The sequence below is a fragment of the Chanodichthys erythropterus genome, chromosome 11 (assembly GCF_024489055.1).
Source record: "Chanodichthys erythropterus isolate Z2021 chromosome 11, ASM2448905v1, whole genome shotgun sequence".
Taxonomy (NCBI): Eukaryota; Metazoa; Chordata; class Actinopteri; order Cypriniformes; family Xenocyprididae; genus Chanodichthys; species Chanodichthys erythropterus.
The window spans coordinates 30804715-30826975 of record NC_090231.1 but is presented as its reverse complement, the minus strand read 5'-3'; the positions used below and the strand labels follow the sequence as shown (position 1 = coordinate 30826975).

At 37.4% G+C, this 22261-nt stretch overlaps 1 protein-coding gene across 3 annotated transcripts in view; it reads right to left on the bottom strand.

Moving 5' to 3' along the window:
• Positions 1-22261, bottom strand: part of nfatc3a (nuclear factor of activated T cells 3a) — a 79956-nt gene that overhangs the window by 8194 nt on the left and 49501 nt on the right. For all 3 annotated transcript variants that reach the window (XM_067402320.1, XM_067402321.1, XM_067402322.1), the window contains 6 exons: positions 20894-21093; positions 19274-19446; positions 19043-19183; positions 9843-9898; positions 9116-9242; positions 5164-6180 (listed from right to left, as the gene is read on the bottom strand). In XM_067402320.1, the coding sequence (XP_067258421.1) occupies positions 5164-6180; positions 9116-9242; positions 9843-9898; positions 19043-19183; positions 19274-19446; positions 20894-21093 (1714 nt within the window). The remainder of the gene's footprint in view (positions 1-5163; positions 6181-9115; positions 9243-9842; positions 9899-19042; positions 19184-19273; positions 19447-20893; positions 21094-22261) is intronic.

Below are 22261 nucleotides of genomic sequence, written 5' to 3'. Positions count from 1 at the left end.
TGCATGATGAAGTTTCCGTACCCACAAACGGAAAGAGGGAAACAGACAAGTAACGGATGAGGGCAGCACATTACATGAGGATATACATTATAAGGAGCGGTTCGAACAAAACAAACTGATTATTTGTTACTTTAGTAAATTCCACATGGTAAAATGAATTGTCATCCCTTGGTGGAACAGGCTGACACTGAGATATTATTGAGAAACCATGTTTGTGTGTGTGTAGAGTACGTCAGGAATACGGGACCCGAAGACAGCAGGCCTTTGCCTATTATTAACCCAGATCAGTGCAGTCATGCCGGGGTGGCAGCTGCACACAGACATCCACGAGAACAAAGGAGCACAAGCGCACGCCTGCGTACACATCTCAAACACAGACCTCTGGGAGGACATTAATTAAATACAATTGACATGAAAAAGAGAGGAGAGGAAAGAAGAGATGAGGCAAGAGAAAAGAGAAGTGACTAAGACTATAGTAAGTACTGACACACACAGCTCCTTCTGTTCAGCACGAGGGAACCAATCCAAACTCATCAGGGAAAATATGGCACCCAATTCCTTATGCTCGTCTTACACGAACAAACACACACACATACGGCTCCCTCAGCACATAAGCCGTCTACATTTAATCATGTATATCATGTTAAGAGATAAATGCAATGGTACTAATAGTTGACTGCTCAAATTACAATACTTTTTTAATAACTCATTTACATCTCTTTTATTCTATTTCATTTTATGACCTTTCTGTTTGAGAGTGTACGCGTTTGTGTCAATTCCCTGTTTTTTTGTCATCCATCTGTCAGTCTGTCTGTAGCCCCTCCCTAACACCACCTGCAAAGAGTCTTTGACATCACCTGTGCCATCTGTTCACACAAACACACAGCACCATACGAACGATTCTTATTTATCCATGAAAAACTCCAAACAGTTCCAGCCCTTACATATTAGCTTTCTATATAAATAACCTTCAATCCACCCAAGTTGTAGCACTGGCTCCATGTAGACCTGGAATAAAAACAATAGGACCGGACTATCAGATGGGATCCCCGCCTACCACAATCTGCTAGTAAGCACTATTAAAACCGGTTTAACCAGTATCAAAACAGCTTTGGAAATGAAAGCCGGTGCGATTTGTAAATAAACACCAGGTTTTACACTAAATGATCACAGAAATCACACAACTCCCAGAATGCACTGTAACTGACAGCCACTAAATTCTGCTGAAAAGTGATTCATCAAATGGAACTGAAGTATCTGGGGCCATAAAAGTGCCAGGAAAGTGTGATTAAGAACGGCAGAGTCTGACTGATACATAAACTTACATTTAAATCTAGTGAAACTCTCAGCCAGCTGCAGAGCACTTACAGTTAACCATGAAGAGTGATTCATGACTCTTATGAACAGACTCAAGAGAAAAATTAAAACGTTGAGTTTATACTTAAATGCAATAATCATAATTATGTCATGATACATATTTCATAATAAATATATAATATATGGAATATGGTAAATAAATGACATTTGAGATTTTATTTGCATTTCTCTAAAGAGAGTTTATAAAGTTTCAGTTTATTCATTAAATAGGCCTATCGTAATGCTTTCGCAAAACATGCTGTACATTCCAATAATAGTGGAAGCTGTATGTTGACTTGAAAGAAGGTTTATGTCAGGAGCTGTGTTCTGTTCTATTTGCAGTTCATTTCTGACCTCCTTAACAACTCGACGGTACTCAAGAGCTTCAGTCAGAATGACACAGACCCTATTTATAGTGTGTGCTTTAGGGAGGATACAGTCCCTGGTGGAATCAGTTCAAAATTTCACTTTTAAAAAGGCTCAACTCCATCCCATCTTTCACACTGAATGCATGAGGACGGCTAATGTTACAGTATATGTGAGTAACATGTAGGCAGTGAGCTTGTGTGGCTGAGCATGACTATTTTGAAATATTGAGAGTGTATGAGTACACGCATGTGAAATGGTAAATTAGACTGTGCACATCTGTGAATTAGTATGCTGCTGGCCAAATGTGTGAATTGTGTGTGTGTTGGTTTTAATTAAAAATGCTGAATCCTTCTGGACTCACACTTCACCCCACACACACACACACACACACACACACACGTCTAATTTGAGTGACTCAAGCTGTTTATTAACTCTGTCTGACTGCACATTTGAATATGTAACTGAAGATTGGCAGAAAGCAGAAGTAACTCCCCATGATCGAATTCTGGTCCAGGAATGGCATCTTAAAGTGGTGGGTGATATGCACCATAGTCATATCATATCGTCAGCCTGTGCGATCGCTGATGCATGATATTATCGCTGGCGGGGCATGGGGTGGGTGGGTGTTTGTTTACTTATTTACTTATTTGATCATTAACTTACTTATTGACTTGTTTATTTACAATTTATTTAATTCGTTTTATTATTGCGAGGGAAAAGAAAAAAAAAATTATATAATTTTTTGAGCTAATATGGAGTTGGTCACGAAGAAAAGTGTCACGTCGCATAGAAATATACAACCCGTGGATATCACACATGCAACTTGCAAACTTTGCACAAGAGTTATGTTGGTGAAGGACTCTCCAACCACAGTCAATTATTCCCTGAAAGTGAAAGCAAAAACTGACTGAGCTTTTGGCATCTGACACTGTCAGCGGATTCATTCTCTCAGACACAACGAGAGTTATATCTACCTCAATGCTGATAACGGTATATCAACTATCTTCATTTATTGGCTTTACTTTTCTCTTGTGGACATACATTAAGGATAATGAAAAAATAAAAAAGATTCAATATTTCTTGTTGAACAAGTTTTTTTTTTTTTTTTTTATAAAGTCATTGTTTGAAGCTGCTTTTAATTTTCATCGATGACTGATTACTGTGCTGTGACCAGACCTAAAGACTTTTGTTAGGCCTATATAATTTTAGTAATAACATTATTATTATTATTATTATTATTATTAATCTGTAATTGTATTGTTATTAGTATCATTAAAATGTTAATGTGCTATGGACACAAAACAAAACAATGCCATTTTTGCATTTGCTTAAACAACAACTGTACAGGAATGATGTGTCACTTTTATAACAAGCACTCTTGACAATTTGTGAATAGATCACCTTGCAATTCTTTTTTGATGTGGGATGCAGTTTTGTAGCGTAAAAATATTTACTTTGAGAAGTCCTCGATTCTCATACGTGCATATCGTTGTCGGAAATGTGGTTATGTGATGATGTCATTATGAAATAAGGAAAGGCAAATCAACTGTAGATCCTAATATTAATTTAATAATAACACTAGCCTTATAATAATAATAATAACTTAATACATTAATGGGAAAACAAGCCAATTATCGTCTTGATATCGTCAAAGGCATCAGCCATCGGCAACATCTCTGATTGTTGTTGATACAGGATACTATCGTATATCAGCACACTAGTGTCTTACAAAAATGTTCATTGCTGGAATCTGTGCTGATGAACAGCATTAGCCTGAACTCTCTCATCAGTCACCCATGAAAAAATAATCTACTGTGATAGATGCACCAGGTTCAGTGTAATACAGCCCACACAGCAAACAAATTTTCAGTTGTAAATGGCTTTGAATAAGGAATCCATTGTGGTCTGTTTTCTGTGCTTCTCACATAAACACACCGTCAGCAAAAACTATCCACAAACACTGGAAGCTAAGAAACAAGCTCTCTCGCTCTGGCTGCATCCAGAATGGAATACTATGGAATGGCTTACTGTACTCTGCACAGTAAACACTGAATATTTTTAAAAACACAAAAACAAACATTTTAACTAGTAGTATGCCACTGTTCATGCTGTCATTACCTCATTATGTGCATGTAATTTTAACTGATGACAACTTAGCTTAAAGATATATATGGTTATATACACTACCATACAAAAGTTTTCAAGAAATTAATAGCTTCATTCAGAACGGACACAATAAATTGATCAAGTGACAGCTAAGACATTTATAATGTTACAAAATGTTTCTGTTTCAAAGACATGCTGCATTTTTGAACTGATCAAAGAATTATTTTAAATTGCAATAATATTTCACAAAGTATAGTTAAGATATTTTTCGAAAATGGAAGGTCATATTGAGTACATTACATTGTAATAACATTTAGCCTTGTTATGTGCTTGTCCTTTGGACAAATAAACAGGTCATTTACTTGTCCGGAAAGAAAAAACGATTTTTGAAATACTATAGTATACACTGCAGAAACAGTGAGAGTAATAAGGTAGTAAGCGACTCCAAACACAGCCTCTCCGTTTCCCTCCCCCACACTACTAACGTTAGGTCTCACAGTTCTGCTAAGAAGGATTACCAAGCGTAATGAATCCGCCCTATGTCATGATACTCTTAAAATCTGGGACCTGCCAACCACTCTAATGCCTCAGGCAACTTGTGCATGCAAATTCACTTTTTAGTAAATGAAGCATTAACTTGTTTATTTATAATATTCTAATGTTCTTGCTCTACTAGTTCCTGTTATGAATAAGCTTCTACTGCACAGATTCCCCCTTAATGTACTATTCACACTGATTACATTACTGCAAGTACCTGTCATTCTCTAATATCCATAAATATTATATATGAATAAAGATAATAAAAAGGTTATAATGTCAGTGAGTACTACAGAAACTATAATTTAGGGCTGGTGGGATTCATGCATTGTAGTTTTGGTCATCATAGCTAAACCAAATTCAACCTGGAGTCAATGGAAACTGTCTTCATATTACCACCAAACTCTCAGAGCGGCAAAATCTTCCAGTATTGTATTCTCCCCTAGCAAACTGTGTTAGCAGCGAACTCTTTCTGTTATAATTTTAATACATGTCAATCACAACAAATTATATTATAATATAATTTAATACATATATTTTTAACTGTGACCAAACATTTTATATTATATTAAAACAACATTTTGGTAAAGAGTTCCAGAAGCTTTAAATATCTTTAGCATAAATGTGATCATATCTCAATATTTGTGCTTAATTTTCTTACAATTTCCATACACTGCGCTGCACCGGAAGTTGCGGTGGCCACTGAGGCTAAATGTGAAAGGGACCATGTACATTCAAATCCTATCAAGTGTCATAAGATGAAAAGACACTGTTTAACAAAATGCAAAGACTCACCATCATCAAGCGTAATGTCCTGCAAGCCAATGGTACGGAAAGTGGGCTCTCTATCCTCTGGCTCCTGTTTGATGTTCAGCCTCTCTTCCTGTTGGTTCAGGGGGTGCACCAAAGGACCTGAAGTGGACAACCCAGCCAAAACAGGGCTGCTAGCCTGTGGGGAAGGCTGTCCAGAGAGTGTCATGGGCCCCAAGGGGCTGCTGGATGTAGGAGATGGGGAAGTAGGCGAATGGTAGGGGAGGGAATGGAGCTGGGGGGACGAGGGCCCAGAGTGGGGAGATGGTACCATACGAGCAGGAGCAGTGGAGGGTGTGGGGCAGGAGGCAGACCGCTGCCCGGCTGGATGGTAGACCAGTGGACGCTGCAGCTGTGGGACTGGCTGTCCCAGCGTGTGGGTGGGTGATGGGACCTGCCCTGGAGTGGGGCAGTGATAGCCTAGAGAGTGATGGTGAGGGGCTGAGTGGGCCATTACCTGGTTGCTACCTGTACAGGCTGCATGGCTGGGGCTGGAGCCAGGCCCCGGCGGCATTCCAGAGGTGGGTGTTGAAGAAGCTGGGCCGTACACCATCCCCAAACCCAGGGTGTGACACCCGGCCGGATCGGACTGGAAAGGCATCCGCTCATAGGCCTGTGGGGAGCCCACAGTCATAGGAAGACTGTGCTGACCGTTGAAAGGCATGTTGTGCTGTATTGGTGGGTAAGACGGCCTGGCAGTGGCAGCAGGGCCTGGGTGGAAGGGCATCTGGCATTCGGGAGGTGCATTCAGCCCTTGAGCCTGAAGGTGGGGCAGGTGGGGAAGAGTTGGGGAGCCCATTGGGGCGCAGGGGGCCTGGAGTGGGTGCAGGCCTGCAGCCAGGCCACGTGGGGAGCTAGACAGAAGGCCGTCTGGTGGGTGGGAGTGCTCTGGGGAGGACAGCGGCTGAGCGCAGACCAAACTGGCAGCATGGACCAGAGGCATAGACATGGGCGGCACGGCAGGGGAGTCCAGATCATCCCTATGTTCTTGCTTGACCAGGACTGGAAGGATGGAGAGAGAGAGAGAGAGAGAGAGAGAGAGAGAGAAATATATGGGTAAAAAAGGAAGAGAAAAAAACGTTACTTTATAATCTTCTTATTTGAAATCTCATTAGCTAAAAAATGTAACTGAATTAGCCTGAACTGTAATTATCCGTTTCATTTGGTACTTTTTAAGTAATATTACCAATACACCTTCAATTATTTTTATTTATACTTTTAATGTGATCATATTGAGTGTTATTGAGATCTCATGATGCCATTACATTAGCATATCAAACTGATTAACCATCCTGGTCTGGAAATTTCTTTTAAAGTTTAATAGATTCACAGCACTAATGAACTCTTGTCTCATTTCCCATCTCCAATAAATCTGACAGCAAAATTATATGGCTAACATATGTTCAAGAATTATGCTCAGTATAAAAATTGCACATATTTCATTACGAGCCAATACTTCCATCAAACTTACTTCTCCACTCCTAAATGTGCACACAATGAGTAATAGTAACACATAGTGTTCAGTAACCCATTTCCCGATCTGCCATTTCCCTGGCCCGTATGAGTGGGGGATATTTTTACTTGCTGTGGACTTTGAGAGAACATATGTTGCCTGCTTGAGTGCCATGTAAACCAATGCTGAATTTGGGAACTGAAGAATGCTGTCTGCCCTCCAGCATAGCTCCAAATGGGAATCAAAATCCAGTTCACAGCCCATACGCTGCTGCAAGGCCATTACTGTGGTAAAACTGTAGTTTCCTTATATGAAGTGCAAGTGGCGACCATGTGTGGGAGAGAGTGTGAATGCATTTGAGTCTGGTGTTACTCATTGTGTATACACAATGCACTTGAAAAAAAAAAAAAGTTTAGTTTCAGTTTATTAATACAGCTAATAGCATTCGTTCCAGGTGCATTTTAGACCAAAGCTGGTGGATTTGTCTGTGACAAACAAAGAAGCCTGAGACAATCAATTAGGTGGATTACAAACTACTTCCTCGCAGGCTTAACAGCATTCACACTGCATATAGTTTAATTCTGGATTAAGTTCTCTGCTCATCACATCACATCAGACGTCTTATTCATTACCCATGAAAAGTCTGGCTCTACTCTAACAACACAGCTCCTCAGCCCTTCCCCCTGCCATGCCACTTTCTCAGTGGGCTGATGCCATGGCAACCACAGTCGCCGTGGCCTGTTCATAATATTGGCTGCTTGTGCTGTCATGTGATTGGCTGAAACGGGTTAGTGTGGAAAACAGGAAACCCTAATTTGAGTGGGTGCTTTGTGGAGCGGAGAGGGTGGGCGGTAGGCTGGGCCTATCTCGCTCTCTCACTCTCCCTCTCTTTTTCTTTCTCGATCTCTTCTACAGGTTAGCATGCAACTCAGAGATAGAGACAGAAAAAAGTTGCTCACGTGTGATTCAATTACGCCAACGCTGTTTTTCAGTTTGACTCACTTTGGGAAATTAATACCAAACCAGCTTATTGCTATGAGAACCACACACGATTACACTTTATTAGAAACTCTATAAGCCATAATTAGAGGCAACCTTTTACTGCACCCTGGATGCTGGTCTATCCAACATATGTATGAATATCAATTTCAAAAGCAGAGCTAATAATTGTGCTAATGTAATGCATGTAAACTAAACGTGAGACACATTATTATTGTCATGTGAATCATCAAGCTTATGATTCATCAAGCTCAAGCTTGAAAATTTTTCAAAACGCAAAGCAATTCTCCAGATCATGACTCTTAAGATAGATGAAGCCAACAGGAGATGGAAACAGAATGAGAGAATTTAATGAGAGTGAGAAAGACAGAAAGACAAAGACAGTGAAGGGGTCCAGTTCTTGAGTAATAATAATAAATAATAAATTTGCATGGCTCTTGCCACATGTAAATCATGCTGATTCTTTCTTTATGGTGTTTTACATGAGCGGTTACCAGGTGCTCAACTGTTACTGGAACAACCTCATCCCTAACCACACTGGTGCACAGTGCAGAGGAACGCTGGCATGATCAAACGGGTGACTCTGTTGTGAAAACCCACATGTGTGCCATTCTTGTTACTGTTAAGTGAAGTTAGCAAGAAAACTGTTTTGCAAGGCCAGACTCAGACACAATCCAATTCTTGATGTAATGTGGACATTACATTACATTATCGTATTTGTCATAAAATTCCATAATACATTACAAGATTCAATATATTTTATATTGTATTTTCTTGTTTATACTGTGATGTATCAGTTATTAATTAATATTATTTTGGCCTTTTTTTTAACTGTAAAATGTAACCACAATTACAAAAACATATTGAGCTTATCTTTAACAGAGCTGTACTGAGTAAAATACAACCTGAACCTGTGCACTCAGGACCTATGAAGTATTTATTGATTTTGTTTAATTAATAGTTTTATTGATTTTTTGAAAATACATTAATTTGACCATTAATGACAATAAAGATTTTTACTTTGGTATAAAAGATTTCTATTTCAAATAAATGCTGTTCTTTTGAAATTTCTAGTCATCAAGAATCCTAAAAAAAAAAAAAGTGTTGGAAGACATTTTAAACTTAAAGATAAAATCGAATATATTAAAATAGAAAACTGATACTTTAAATAACTGTATATATATATATATATATATATATATATATATATATATATATGTAAATATATATTCACATTAATACTGTTTTTTTTCTTTACATTTGATCAAATATATGCAGCCTTGGTGAGCATAAGAGATGTCTTTAAAAAACATAAAAAAAAAATATCTTACCACAAATTTTACCTCTAACTACATGGTAGTATATATCAATTTATATGAGGTCATAAAAGTACATGACATTGCTTAGTTAAGAGCAAAAAATAGTTGAGTAATATTCTCAGCCATAATTAGTGCTGTAATGTGGAACGTACTGTCGAATACAAACCTGGCAGATAGGTAAAGCGGTGTGACTGGCTCCTTTTCCGCTTGCCATTGCACACATAGAACTGCACCTGCACTGCTGAAGTGACCGTCTTACTGTGATAAGGAGGCACCTCCACCACAATGTTTGACTATAGATGGAGACATGAAACATAACTTTACTAAACAACACATCATGGATGTCGGAGGCAAACCTCTCAAAGTTGTTCAACAGAAGAATACAAAGTTCAAACATAGCTCTAAAGACTCGCATTTCCAGATTCGTAAACAGTTTTGACCCAACAGCCATCTTTGAACTGAACTACCTCTCCCCTGCCTCTATTCCTCCACAGCTACTTTAACAATTTTGAAAGGATGTGCAATGCCATATTACTGCAATAACATGCACAAGATACTTTAATCTGTTATTTAGGATTTACATTTTTCTACCATATTATTATATATACTTATTTATTATTTTTTTATGTGCGTGGGTGTGGAATGTGGACGAGAGATCAAATTTCATTGTATGTTACATACAATGACAATAAAGGCAAGCTAACTATAGTCAAAACATACTACAATGTCCTAAAATCTATCATATGTTAATCATTCAGAGGACTGATGGGAATTTCAGCTTTAAGTTCTGTTAAAGAAGAAAAGACTAAAAAATGCTATGTTGACATATTTATGTCTGAGCTTTTGTTGGCAAATATTTATTAAGTCGTGTAAAAAGAAAAGCATTCACTTACTCCTTGACTCTTCTCTCTGATGATCTTAGCCTCCACCTCCCACTGCGGTCTTCCATCTGAAGAAAAAAAAGCATTAGCTGCATACATGAGAACAACATATTAGGCCGGCTTCAATGACCTTAACTGAACTCTGTGTTCCAATATTTGCCCCTCAAATGTAGGTAACTTGACCCTCTCGTCATTACTGCCACAACCATCATGTCCGCTGAAACTTCTAGGTTACAAATTGCTAATCAGCAATGGGGAGCTTTACTGCTGCGTGTTTCTACAGGTGCTCCTGCATCGAAAAATTGTGCTTCACCTTTAGAATGATAAAATGATTAATTGAATTTGCATGCAAACGATATGCCTTTTTCCACAAAAAAAAAAAAAAGAGGCTCAATTTCTCGAATAGATCAAAATGTCAGCTCTATGCAGGGACTGCGTATAACAATGACCTGACCACAAAAACAAAATGTTATATTAAACACTACCAAGAAATAGGGCTAGAAAGGCTGGAGCTTTGTTAGCAGAGTGAGTTCTTCACAGTGGGATACTAAAATCAGATCAGTCTCACTCTGTTTGCCCTTTGCTGAGAGGAACAGAGAAGACTCTTAAGCCCCTAACAGGTAATGATGTCATTTATAATGTCATTAGAGTCTTAGAGAGATGTGTGGAATAACTTTATTTATTGTTGAACCATGGCAAGACGCGTGGAATTAATGTATTCATTGCACAACGCCTCCACATGCTGCCCATGGAGAGGCACAGGATCTCTCGGAAACATGCTGTCATCTAATTTTTCCTTTGACATGAAGCTAATCAACTGCGCAGACGTCTTGCAGACACAAAATAAAAGCCAAAGGACCAGAGCCAACCGGTTAAGACTGATCCTGGATCAGTCACTCCATGGATCATAAATTACATAAACTGCAAAAACAGCAGATCTGATTTACACTCTTAAACACATTTCCAGCTTTGAAGTTTGTGCTTGACATGAGTCTAACATGGGTCAAACAGCAGTATACTCCCAAGAATGTCTAAAATTAATGTCTAACAATGTGGGAATATTGGGGGAAAACTTTCAAAAGGGTTATGTAGTGGGCACGGTTTGAGGACTGATATCAAACTGAAGATACCGCTGTGAGCAGTTTCATAATCACCTGGTGCATGACACTCCAGAGACTGCTGTTTACACAAGGTTACTGTGTAGAGTCTCAACTCCCTTCTGTGTCAAGAGGCATTTTGTTAATATGAGAATGACCTTGGACGCCTGTAATTTCAGCAGTAGTAGTACAGCAGCACATGTTGACATTCACCGGACACCAGAGAGGGCCCCACATGAGGGCAAGTTCGAACCAGACAAGAACACACACAAGAACGCATGCTGTCCTAATTCTTCAGCTCAGAAATACAGCTCAGTTCTGTTATTACTAGTATGATAAACAAACTTGTGAAAAATAAATTCTGGCAAAATCATACAAAACCTTTGTGTGTCATTATGTGGAATTAAATGTCCTGCTGGCAAGCGGAAACTAACATGAATTGAAACAGATGTTTAATGTAACTCTTCACTTACAATTTCCTGAATCATTAAATTATAAAAACTTTTTTGGTTAACTTTTTTTTTCCATAGTAAACACTTAAATGAACTTAATATTCCTTATCTGCCATTTATATTATCTCACTGTAACCAAAACAAATGAATAATCTTTGAGGACTATATGGGGGAAAAGCCTGTAAAGCCTGACATATAAAATTATAATAATATATATATAATATATAAAATCAACAGTTTATTGAACCTTTATTTAAAATAGAGGAAAAAATAAATAAAATAAAAAAGTAGATTTTTGTTGATTATCATATTTGTTACAAAAGGATAGGGTGAACTACCCTTTTAAGTTTCTTTTTATTCCTGAATAAGAGGGCAGTAGTAAGTACAACTTCTGCTATCCAGTTCTGTGGTTGTCAAGGTAATTAAAAAACATGAATCATCTGTTAACTCCTCTATATTTCTAGCCATTCAGCAAATCGAAGATAAGTTACAAAGTCTCAGAACCACCACATGGGCTACTCAGTTAGAAACTACACATCTAATTACTGTAGATCCAATAGTCATTCAATTAGATTAGATACAATCTGTCAAAATTAGACCTAAAATTATCAGTTCCCTTCCTCTCATATGTCCTCCTTTGTCCCCTACTGCTAGAGTGGCCCCCGGGGACGAATGTCTCTCAGATGCACGGCTCCGTGCCAGTCCACAAAAAGACTTCTCCCTACATTTTGGAGTGAATTGTGGATATAATTTTATGTATTCCAGACTCAGTCAACTCTTATCAAAATGTTAGACAACATTTTGCTTATAGATTCAGTATGGGTTACTATTAAAGCAACAACACAGTTTTTCTATTACAGTCTCAAAAAGTCTCAGTCTTAAAAATACTTTTACTATTACTATAATACTAATACTACTCTTATAATACTTTATCTATGTGTGGCAATAATATAAAAAATTAAGTAAAAACTTCACTCTATCCTCGATTATTTTAAGGGTGCACAGAGTAGTTCTCATTAAAAAGTTTTACACACAAAAAATGAATAATACATTTTAAAAATGTTTTCTTTTTAAAAGTTAAAATGATGTACACACATTAGATAACAAATCTGCAGTCTGTCAGTCGTATAATGCATGTCAATGGTAACAAAATCTACGAGAGCTAAAAAAAAAAAAAAAAGCATGCACAGACCAATCCAAATTAAACCCTGCGGCTCGTGACGACACATTGATGTCCTAAGACACGAAACGATCAGTTTGTGTGAGAAACTGAACAGTATTTATCATTTTTTACCTCTAATACACCACTTTGTCCAACTGCCTTGAGCGTGCGCACGGCATCCGGTGCGCGAGTTGTGTACGCACTCTGGCGTAGTTTACGCAAGCAACGGAAGTGATCTCTCACACGTATACATCACTCACACAGTGCACAAACATTGTAGGTACGACAGCTAATCAAAATGGTACTTACTTGCGTTTATCCGGATTGTTCAAACCGACATAAAACTAAAAGATTACATTATGTCATGCGAACTCATTTGGGAGTGGTGATTTTCCATGTATTCCCAACTTCTGAGCCTGCTCGCCTGAAGTTATGGTTGATTGCTTTTCGACTGGATATCAACACACCTATTAACGTAGTAAAGTTGTTGAGGGTCTGCAGCGATAATTTTTCCCCTGATGATTTTACACACGCAGGAGAGGATCACATACGACTGAGGTATGTGAACAAGATCTTTGTATGTGTCCTTTTAATTTGTAAAGCTGCCCTTATGAAAAGTAACAAAATAAAATTTTTGATGTAAAAGTTTTGATGTAATAAAACCATGTTTTTTAGTGGTTTACTTCCATTTGTATAACAACTGTTGTACTACAGGCACCATGTTTAAACTATGCCAGAGCGCGTACACACCTCACGCACCGGATGCCATGTGCGTGCTCAAAGCAGCTGAACATGGTGTATTAAGAGGTAAAGAAATGATATAAATACTGTTCAGTTTCTCGATCGTTTCATGTCTCAGCACATCAATGTGTCGTCACGAGCCGCAGGGTTTAATTGGGATTTGTCTGTGCATGCTTTTTTTTACTCTCATAGATTTTGTTGACATTGACATGCATTATTTGACTGACAGGCTGCAACGGTTGGAGTCAAAAATCATAATTTGTGTTCTACTGAAGAAAAAAAGTCACTTACATCTGCCCTGGGGGTAAGCAGTTAAACATCAAATTTTCATTTTTGGGTGAACTATCCCTTTAAGAAAACATGACTAGCCCAATACTACTAATATTCTATCACTTGTTGAATATATCTTTAATAGGACATCAGTATTAGACATCAGTAACTAAATAGGGCATCAGTATTAGACATCATTAACCAACAGTTTATGTGATGCTGCCAGGTCAGTATAAAGTCCAAGACCAGTGTCACATTACTGAGTGCACCTTTAACAACCTACTCGATTTCAAACACAACTGCAGAACACATCCTTGCAAATTGCACAGACATTGCTGAGTGATGAGCTCCTGCTCAAAAAGATATTAACTTTTCCCCAGGAGCTGCTCAAGGCCAGATGTGAGAGCTAAATTTCCACCCTACTTGTTTAAGCATCTCAGGATTTTCCATTTTTATACAATGCAACAAAAGCATGGGTTCACAGGGAGCCAATTAGAGGAAAGGTAAGTTCCAAAAGGTGCCTCTCTGAGTCAGTTTGTTGGGTTAGAACAGCCCTGTGTGTTTATGTGTAAACTATGGAGTGAGTCAGTGTGTCATTGTCTCAAACTAGAAACACACACATAGACACACACTCAAGGCAGGCCAAGACTCGTATTCCCAGAATGCCTTTCATTCATTGCCTTCATCTGAGGCTGGTCCTAACTTGCATTTCATTATTTACAAACGAGTGTCTCCATAAGCGACGGAAAAAATGAGCAACAGCAAGAGAGAGAAAGAAAGAAAAATGTTGCTTATCGAAGAATTTCAAAAAGAGCACACAAGTGATGCTGGAAAGAGTAAAGGAAAAATTTATTTTCTACCATGCTAGTTATGAAGAGTAATAGAGTAATAAATAAATATGGAAGTAAAAAGAGATGCTGTCTGCTTGAGATGACAGACTGTCTCTGAGGGCTCCGATGAGTGTGTAAAAGGTCTATATTTGAACAAAAATCCATACAGACAGAGTGCTGCTGGGGCTCATGACACAGTCTAACCCCAAAAATACTAAGTCTAATAAAGCCTCTTGAAAGCACAGTGACTGAAAGCTGAGGCTTCAGACTGATGGACACATGGCAGTCCTGTGTGTCAAATGGGAGAGAAAGAGTAACCTACAACAACTGAGCTATAGTCAGGTAGATGTAACTAGCAATATTCAAAACTAAATATGTTCAAAACTGACTACTCAGTGGGTTGCTTGAATGACTAGGTGACTAATCAGTCCTTAGGAAGCCATGAATAATTAGGAAGGTTTCAGGTTCACCTGACCCCGAATGCATTTCATGGCATTGTTCACACTACATTTCAATAAGTTTCAAAAACAAATGGACAATTTGTGGTAAAACTTTAAAAAATTATTTTTTCTTCTTTTTTAAAATAATTATTTTTGGTGGTTTTGCCTTCATTGCGATAGGACAATACAGAGATCTGACAGGAAACGAAGTGGGAGGGTTGGGGACAGAATCAGGAAATGTCTACAAGCGGGACTCAGGTCGCCTGAAACGCAACAGGACTACATGTCAGAGAGCTGCCCACGTCGCTACTGGATCCGACATTATAAAGATATCCTTAATACACAAGGTGTCATTTTAATAAAAAAACATTTATTTAATTTAATTAACAAATATTTACTAATATACTATATTAGATAAAACCACATTATAGATTTTCTGCCATATATAGAAATACCATCAAATTACCATCATATTGACAAATATTTCAGGGCCTGAAAAAAGCATATTTTTTATTTTTTGTTTTTCCATCAGCATTGTAGTTAATGTGGAAAAACAATAACCACTGATTTCCAAATGCCACAGAAATAAAGCCACCAAAGCAGTGCATTGTGTGATTAGATGTGTTAGATTTTCATGCTTAAAACTTTAAAGCCGAAGCTGGCCCGTGATGACCTTTGATTTGGCCCTCCATGCCATGTCACAAGAGAGTAGAAAAATGTGAGAGAGAAAAAAACCATGGCATTGAAATATATCTTCATTTGTAATTTATCTTTTTGTTTTAATATTTATTTTTGCATTGAAATATTTGTAAAATAAGATAATTGTACCTATTATTATTATTATTATTATTATTATTATTATTAATAATAATAATAATAATAATAATAATAATAATAATATAGTTGGATATAATGTAGTTTTTGCTTTCATCCCACGGCCCTCGATCAAGTTTGATTTTTGTCTCTTCTTAGCAAGACATTTGATTACCTCTGTTATGGTGTATTAAAACTAGTCAATTAAATGAAACAAAATGGCTGGTTTAAGTAAATTAATTAATAAATGCAGATTAATTGATCAAATTAGGTAGCTGATTAATAGCTGACTGAAGCCTTACAAAAAAAACTAAAGTGGTTTAATTGTGTACAGATGGCATTGTAACACTATATATATGTATTACACTAAAGGTGTAACAATATATAGGTAAGCATTTTAAATGTGCAGCTTTAGTTGTACTTATGAAACAATATAATGCATTATAATGTGTATTATTATACACATTATCATACACACAATGCAAGAATATGTTTAAAATGCATTGTACTGTATAGACGGGCTTTAGTGTACACCATATTCCAAATTATTATGCAAGTGACATATCAGTAAGATTTCAGTAGATTTTAGTTTTTCTAAGAAAATGTGTTTGTTGTTTATTTCTCCATGTCTTTTTAGATAACTTGTATCAATCTTAGACAAAATAATTTGCCAGGTCTATGGAAACCCTACTTAGAGGTTGTTCCACATTATTAAGCAAGTCACAGTTCTCATGCAATATGGAGAGGAAGAAAGATCTTTCTGAAGATGAAAAGCATGAAATGGTGCAATGTTGTGCAAAAGGCATGAAAACAACTAATATTGTGTGAAACTGAATGGAGATTATCAAATTATCATAAGATTTGTGAGTGATTTAGAGCACAGCAGAACTCAGATAAAGGCTTATTAATGAAAGTTCCTGTCAAAAAAATTAATTGAATTAAAAGTGCATCTATAAAAAAGCCAGTGTTGAGCAGCAAACAGGTATTTGAAGCTGCTGGTGTCTCTGGAGTCTCAAGAATCTCTCCATGCAGGCTGGCAGTTGTGCGTAAAGATGCATTTCAGCCACTCCAAACCAAAGCTCACAAAGAGAAACATTTACAGTGGGTTTAGAAATACATGAAGACTCATTTTTAAATAGTTTGATACACTGACTAATGCCGTACTACAATGGATGGTCTAAATGGATGGATTTCTGGATGGTTGGTGAATAACTGTTCACCACCACGTTCCAACAAGACTGTGACGTCAGCAAGGAGCTGGCGGGTGATGATTTGTGCTGGAATATTGGGAAGTGAGCTGGAGGGTATTAAAATGACTTTTGCAAGATATGTGGAGTTCATAACTGGCCATTTTCAGCTATGGTATAAAAAGGAGGATAGTGCCTTCTGAAACACAATGCACTATGCACTATCCCATGCTGAAAAAAAAAAAAAAAAAAAAAAACACCACAGCAATAAAACTGTTTGAAAATGTATTTCTAAACCCACTGTAAATGTTTCTCTTTGTTAGGTTTGGTTTGTGGTGTCTAAAATGCATTTTTACGCACAACTGCCAGCCTGCATGGAGAGATTCTTGAGACTCCAGAGACACCAGCAGCTTCAAATACCTGTTTGCTGCTCAACACTGGCTTTTTTTATAGCTGCCCTTTTAATACAATACATTTTTTTGACAGGAACTTTCATTAATAAGCCTTTATCTGACCAAGTTCTGCTGTGCTCTAAATCACTCTCAAATCTTATGATAATTTGATAATCTCCATTCAGTTTTCACACAATATTCATTGTTTTCATGCCTTTTTCACAACATTGCACTATTTCATGCTTTTCATCTTCAGAAAGATCTTTCTTCCTCTCCATATTGCATGAGAACTGTGACTTGCTTAATAATGTGGAACAACCTCTAAGTAGGGTTTCCATAGATCTGGCAAATTATTTTGTCTAAGATTGATACCAGTTATCTAAAAAGACATGGATAAATAAAAAAATAAAAAATTCTTAGAAAAACTAAAATCTGAATGTTTATTCTACTGAAATATTACGATATTACGTTATTATGTCACTTGCATAATAATTTGGAACGCGGTGTAATCAATAAATAGTTCAGGAAACAAATAGATCCTTATAGTACAAGACACAAAGTTTGTCTGGCACACACAGTCAGCTATTAGTTGCCTGCAGCTGGAGCAACCATGCTGACCTCTGAATCATCCTTACAGCAGATGCTGAGGACTACAGGTGAGCTCCAGAACATCAGAGACATGCCACTATGCCATCAACCATAAATATAGCCTCCATGTGTGTGGGTGAACAGAGAGGCAGAAAGAAGGGAAAAACAGGCAAGTTTATAAGCATAAAGTAATTAAGGTATGTGTTTGTGTGCACAATGCTCTTGCACCTCTTTGTGTGTGTGTTTATGGGCTGAGGATGTAGGTGTGTGCAGAGTGCATTTGTGTTTATGTCTATATGCGTGTACGGAGTGAACACTTGCTTGAGTGCAGTGCTGTTTGTGTGTGTAGGTGTGTTGTGTTCATGCTGAACAGCACTAACACATATACAGACACACACACACACACACACAATGTCCCCAGAGGAGAAGGGAAATCGTGGGAGGTCAAGATGCTGATAAAGTGAAGATAAATCTCTCTGGTTTGACGAGCGACAATAAAATTCCGCTCTCAAATGAGAAGTGAGAAACTGACACTCCCTCACATTTTACCAATCGCTCCAGTTTCCCAAAGCCAGACATACTTTAACTATAAACAACCTGATCTTGTTATTTTTAACAATAAGGCTGGTTTAGCCTCACTATCAGAGATCATAATCAGAGATTTAGTGCAGGTATAACTGTGACCCTTGAGGATAAGACAGGTGAGGAGGCAATATTTGCTCACAGTGAATGATGAAGACATTTATACTGCATACTCAGCTGTACTTGCAGAGCTTGCAGCAACCTGCTAAAAGGAATTAGTACTAGCCAAATTAAAGTAATGATACTAAGTGGAGGGATCTAATATCCCTCTAAAAGGGGTTAATTTTGATATAATGAACTGCTGACTGAACATTATTCAGCTACACAGTACACAGCTACTTACCAAATAAATAAATAAATTGGTATGAAATATTGACTTGACTTTAAATTATGTATGAAGTGAGTAAGAAGAAAGAGTTTTGAAAGATATGAAACTGCCATGGCTATGTAACTATGCAAATCGATTCTGATTAATATATAAGGGAATATAAGGAAATGCATTTTTTTTTAATTAATTAATTAATTAAAAATATTAAATAAAAATGACTGATCAAGTGTTCCTGACAGCCATATAATAAGCAAAACACGATGAAAAAGAAAAAAGTGACTAAAACTCCCATCTTAGCACTAGAACCCCAATTGGTAGGAGGATTCTTACCAGGACCTTTCTCCAGAAAAATGACTTTCGACTCAGGGAAGAAGTTGGAGCCCGTGATGACCATTTCCTCTCCTCCACTCACTGGGAAGCTGCTAATACTGGCCTTCTCGACCTGAGGTAACTCCTGTGCTGAGCGCTGGGCTGTTTAATCACAAATACAGATAAGAATTTTACAGAGAGAATACTTTCTTAAATATATATATTTTTTCTATGTGTATAAATAAAACCTACAGCACTCCACTGGAATTGATGCAGCCTGCAGTGAGACCACTTTTCCATTGGGTTGTGGGATGTGAACCCGGAACACCACGCGGACCCGAGTGTTTTTCCGTCCAATATCAGTCTCTCCTTTTCTCAGCTCGATGTCTGAGTTCCTTAACTTCAGGATTCCAGCACAATCAATACTGACAAACACAGCAAAAGAAACACATCAAGAAGGAGTATCCATGACTGTTCCATCATCCAATGGAAGAGATTATTGGCGTTTTCAATTATAAATTGTTATACATGATTTTAAACGTTCTAATTAAAGAATCCTGAAAAAAAAATATGTATCATGGTTTACACAAATTATTAAGCAGCACAGCTGTTTTGAACAATGATAATTGTTAAAAAATGTTTGTTGAGCACCAAATCGGCATATTAGGATGATTTCTGAAGGATCATGTGACACTAAAGACTGGAATAATAATGATAAAAAATTCAACTTTGTAATATAAATTAAAAAATAAAATAAATTAAATTAAAATAAATCAAAATATAAAGTTATTTTAAATTGTAATCTTTTACAATATTACTGTTTTTACTATTTTAGATTAAATAAATGCAGCCTTGTTGAGCATAAGAGCTTTCTTTCAAAAACATTAGAAAACCTTACTGACTGCAAACTTTTGAATGATAGTATATATGACAGTGCTGATATGCGTGTATAGGTTTTGCTGAACTTGTAAAGGAGAAATTTTTGAAAATGTCTTAAATTATTTTTTAATCTAAATCCAATAATGTCAGAAGTGGTAAAGTGTAGTACATATTTCAGTATGAAAACCACAGGTCATCGTGAATATGGCTTCCAGAGTTTGTGTGAATTTCAATACATTGTGAAGATCAAATTTCCCTACAAGGATAATAAAACTTAAAATCACCTACTCCGTGGGGAGCAGCCAACAGTCCCCACAAAAACAGTAACTTTATAACTTTATTAAACAGTAACTTTACAACTTTATTCTGTACTAAATAAAGAAAATTAAAAAAGGCTTTTGTGATGGTTAGGTTTAGGGAAAAACAAAATTAGGGGATAAACAGTATTATTAGGCCAGAATAAAAACAAAAAGAACTCAAATGAAAAATCCCCAACATGATAAAAAAACAAATGTGTGTGTGTGTGTGTGTGTGTGTGTGTGTGTGTGTGTGTGTGTGTGTGTGTGTGTGTGTGCTTTTGTTTATATTACATTGTGGGGACCAAATGTCCCCATGATGTAATATAAACCTGAGTTCACCTACATCGTGGGGACCAGCCAGCGGTCCCCACAATGTAAATGGGTTTATAAATCATATAGAATGAGTTTTTGTGAAAAAGTAAAAGTTTGCACAGTTTCCTGTGAGGGTTAGGTTTAGGGGTAGGGGCAGGGTAGGGGGATAGAATGTACAGTTTGTTCAGTGTAAAATGCATTGAAGTCTATGGAAAGTCCCCACAATTCACAAAAACAAACATGTGTGTGTGTGTGTGTGTGTGTGTGTGTGTGTGTGTGTGTGTGTGTGTGTGTGTGTGTGTGTGTGTGTGTGTGTGTGTGAGAGAGACAGAGCGAGAGAGAATCAAGGTTGATGTCGAAGTGAAGAGCTGCTGGCAGGTACCTGGCAGACATATTGTTTTCAGGAAGGAGAGGAATCTCGAGAACCTTTGTGCTGGCAATGATAATTTCCTGGCTGGCTGTAGCAACAGTTTTTCCTGTGATGCGGTGAACCTGGTAGAAAGCATGCGGCCTCAAATAACGGTCATCCGCTGTCCCGATGAACATCTGCAGATTCACTGGCTTCTCACTGTAGCCAACCAGCTGTTAAAAAAAGTGGAGAGATGATTCATGATCAGTTTTTATCTGCATGGAAATAAATAAAAGGTTAATTGTTTCCAACAGAGGTTTTTAATACAATCATACAAATTATATAATAAATTTAAAGACCACACCTGAAATATACGGTGCATATAATATATCAATAATACCCCACTTATGATTTTTCATCAACTTTTTTGGGTCACAGAGTTTATTTTCTGCAATAATCCAAAAGACAATAGAAAAATCCAAAGGGCTTTTTGCAGAGGGAATCAGGGTGATGGTAACTTCCTGGTTGGCCTGAAAAATATGTCATCCCTGGAGCCTACTATAGCCAAACTCATATATTTCTGACAGGCTGTATTCGTCTAGAAACACTGGACATTCAACCAGGTAAAATCGGCAATATTCTCCATTTGTATCACAATCATTTCCCCCCAATGCATTTCCATCTGAAGGACACTGTATATGTGCAATTACTTCCCAAATCTTCATCCATGCACATTAACATCAGACGTTAGCCCACTTTTTCCAAGAACCCAAAACACTGTAACTACTAATTAAAATCCAGACATGAACATAAAAAAAAAAAAAAAAACGTTTTTGAGCCACGAGCCACAAAAAAAAAACAAAAAAAAAAAAACACCAAAACCATATTGAAGGAAAAAATAAATGAGCGGGTAGAAAGGTGAGAATAGAAAAACAAAACCATGAAACACATTCTACTCTGCTGCTAAAATAGTACAAGCAAGACTAATGGAAATAGGGAAGTGAAACCCCTATTAAAACATGAATAATTAGATTTAACATTATTCTGTGAAGTAAGTTACAGAACAAAAAGCTTTCACAGAGGCATTTTCCTTCCTTGTGCAACACAACAGAGTGTCCGATGCAAACTTCAGTCAGACACAGGGAGCCAGTGAGGCAGCGCAATGCCCCATCCAGCAGTTTGTACACACATATGACCTGCCAATAAGCTTCCCAGACAGGTGAGGAGTTCACAAACAGAAGGGAGCTTTTCTACTGACATGCATGTGTGGGTGGGTGTTACCTAGGTTGAGCACACAGGCTCCTAACAAGCTCTCTACTGTTGAAATGTTATGCTTGGCAAAAACTGACCCAATGCAGTGAAAGAGAGAAACTGGGAATGAGAGCAAAAAAGGAAGGAAGA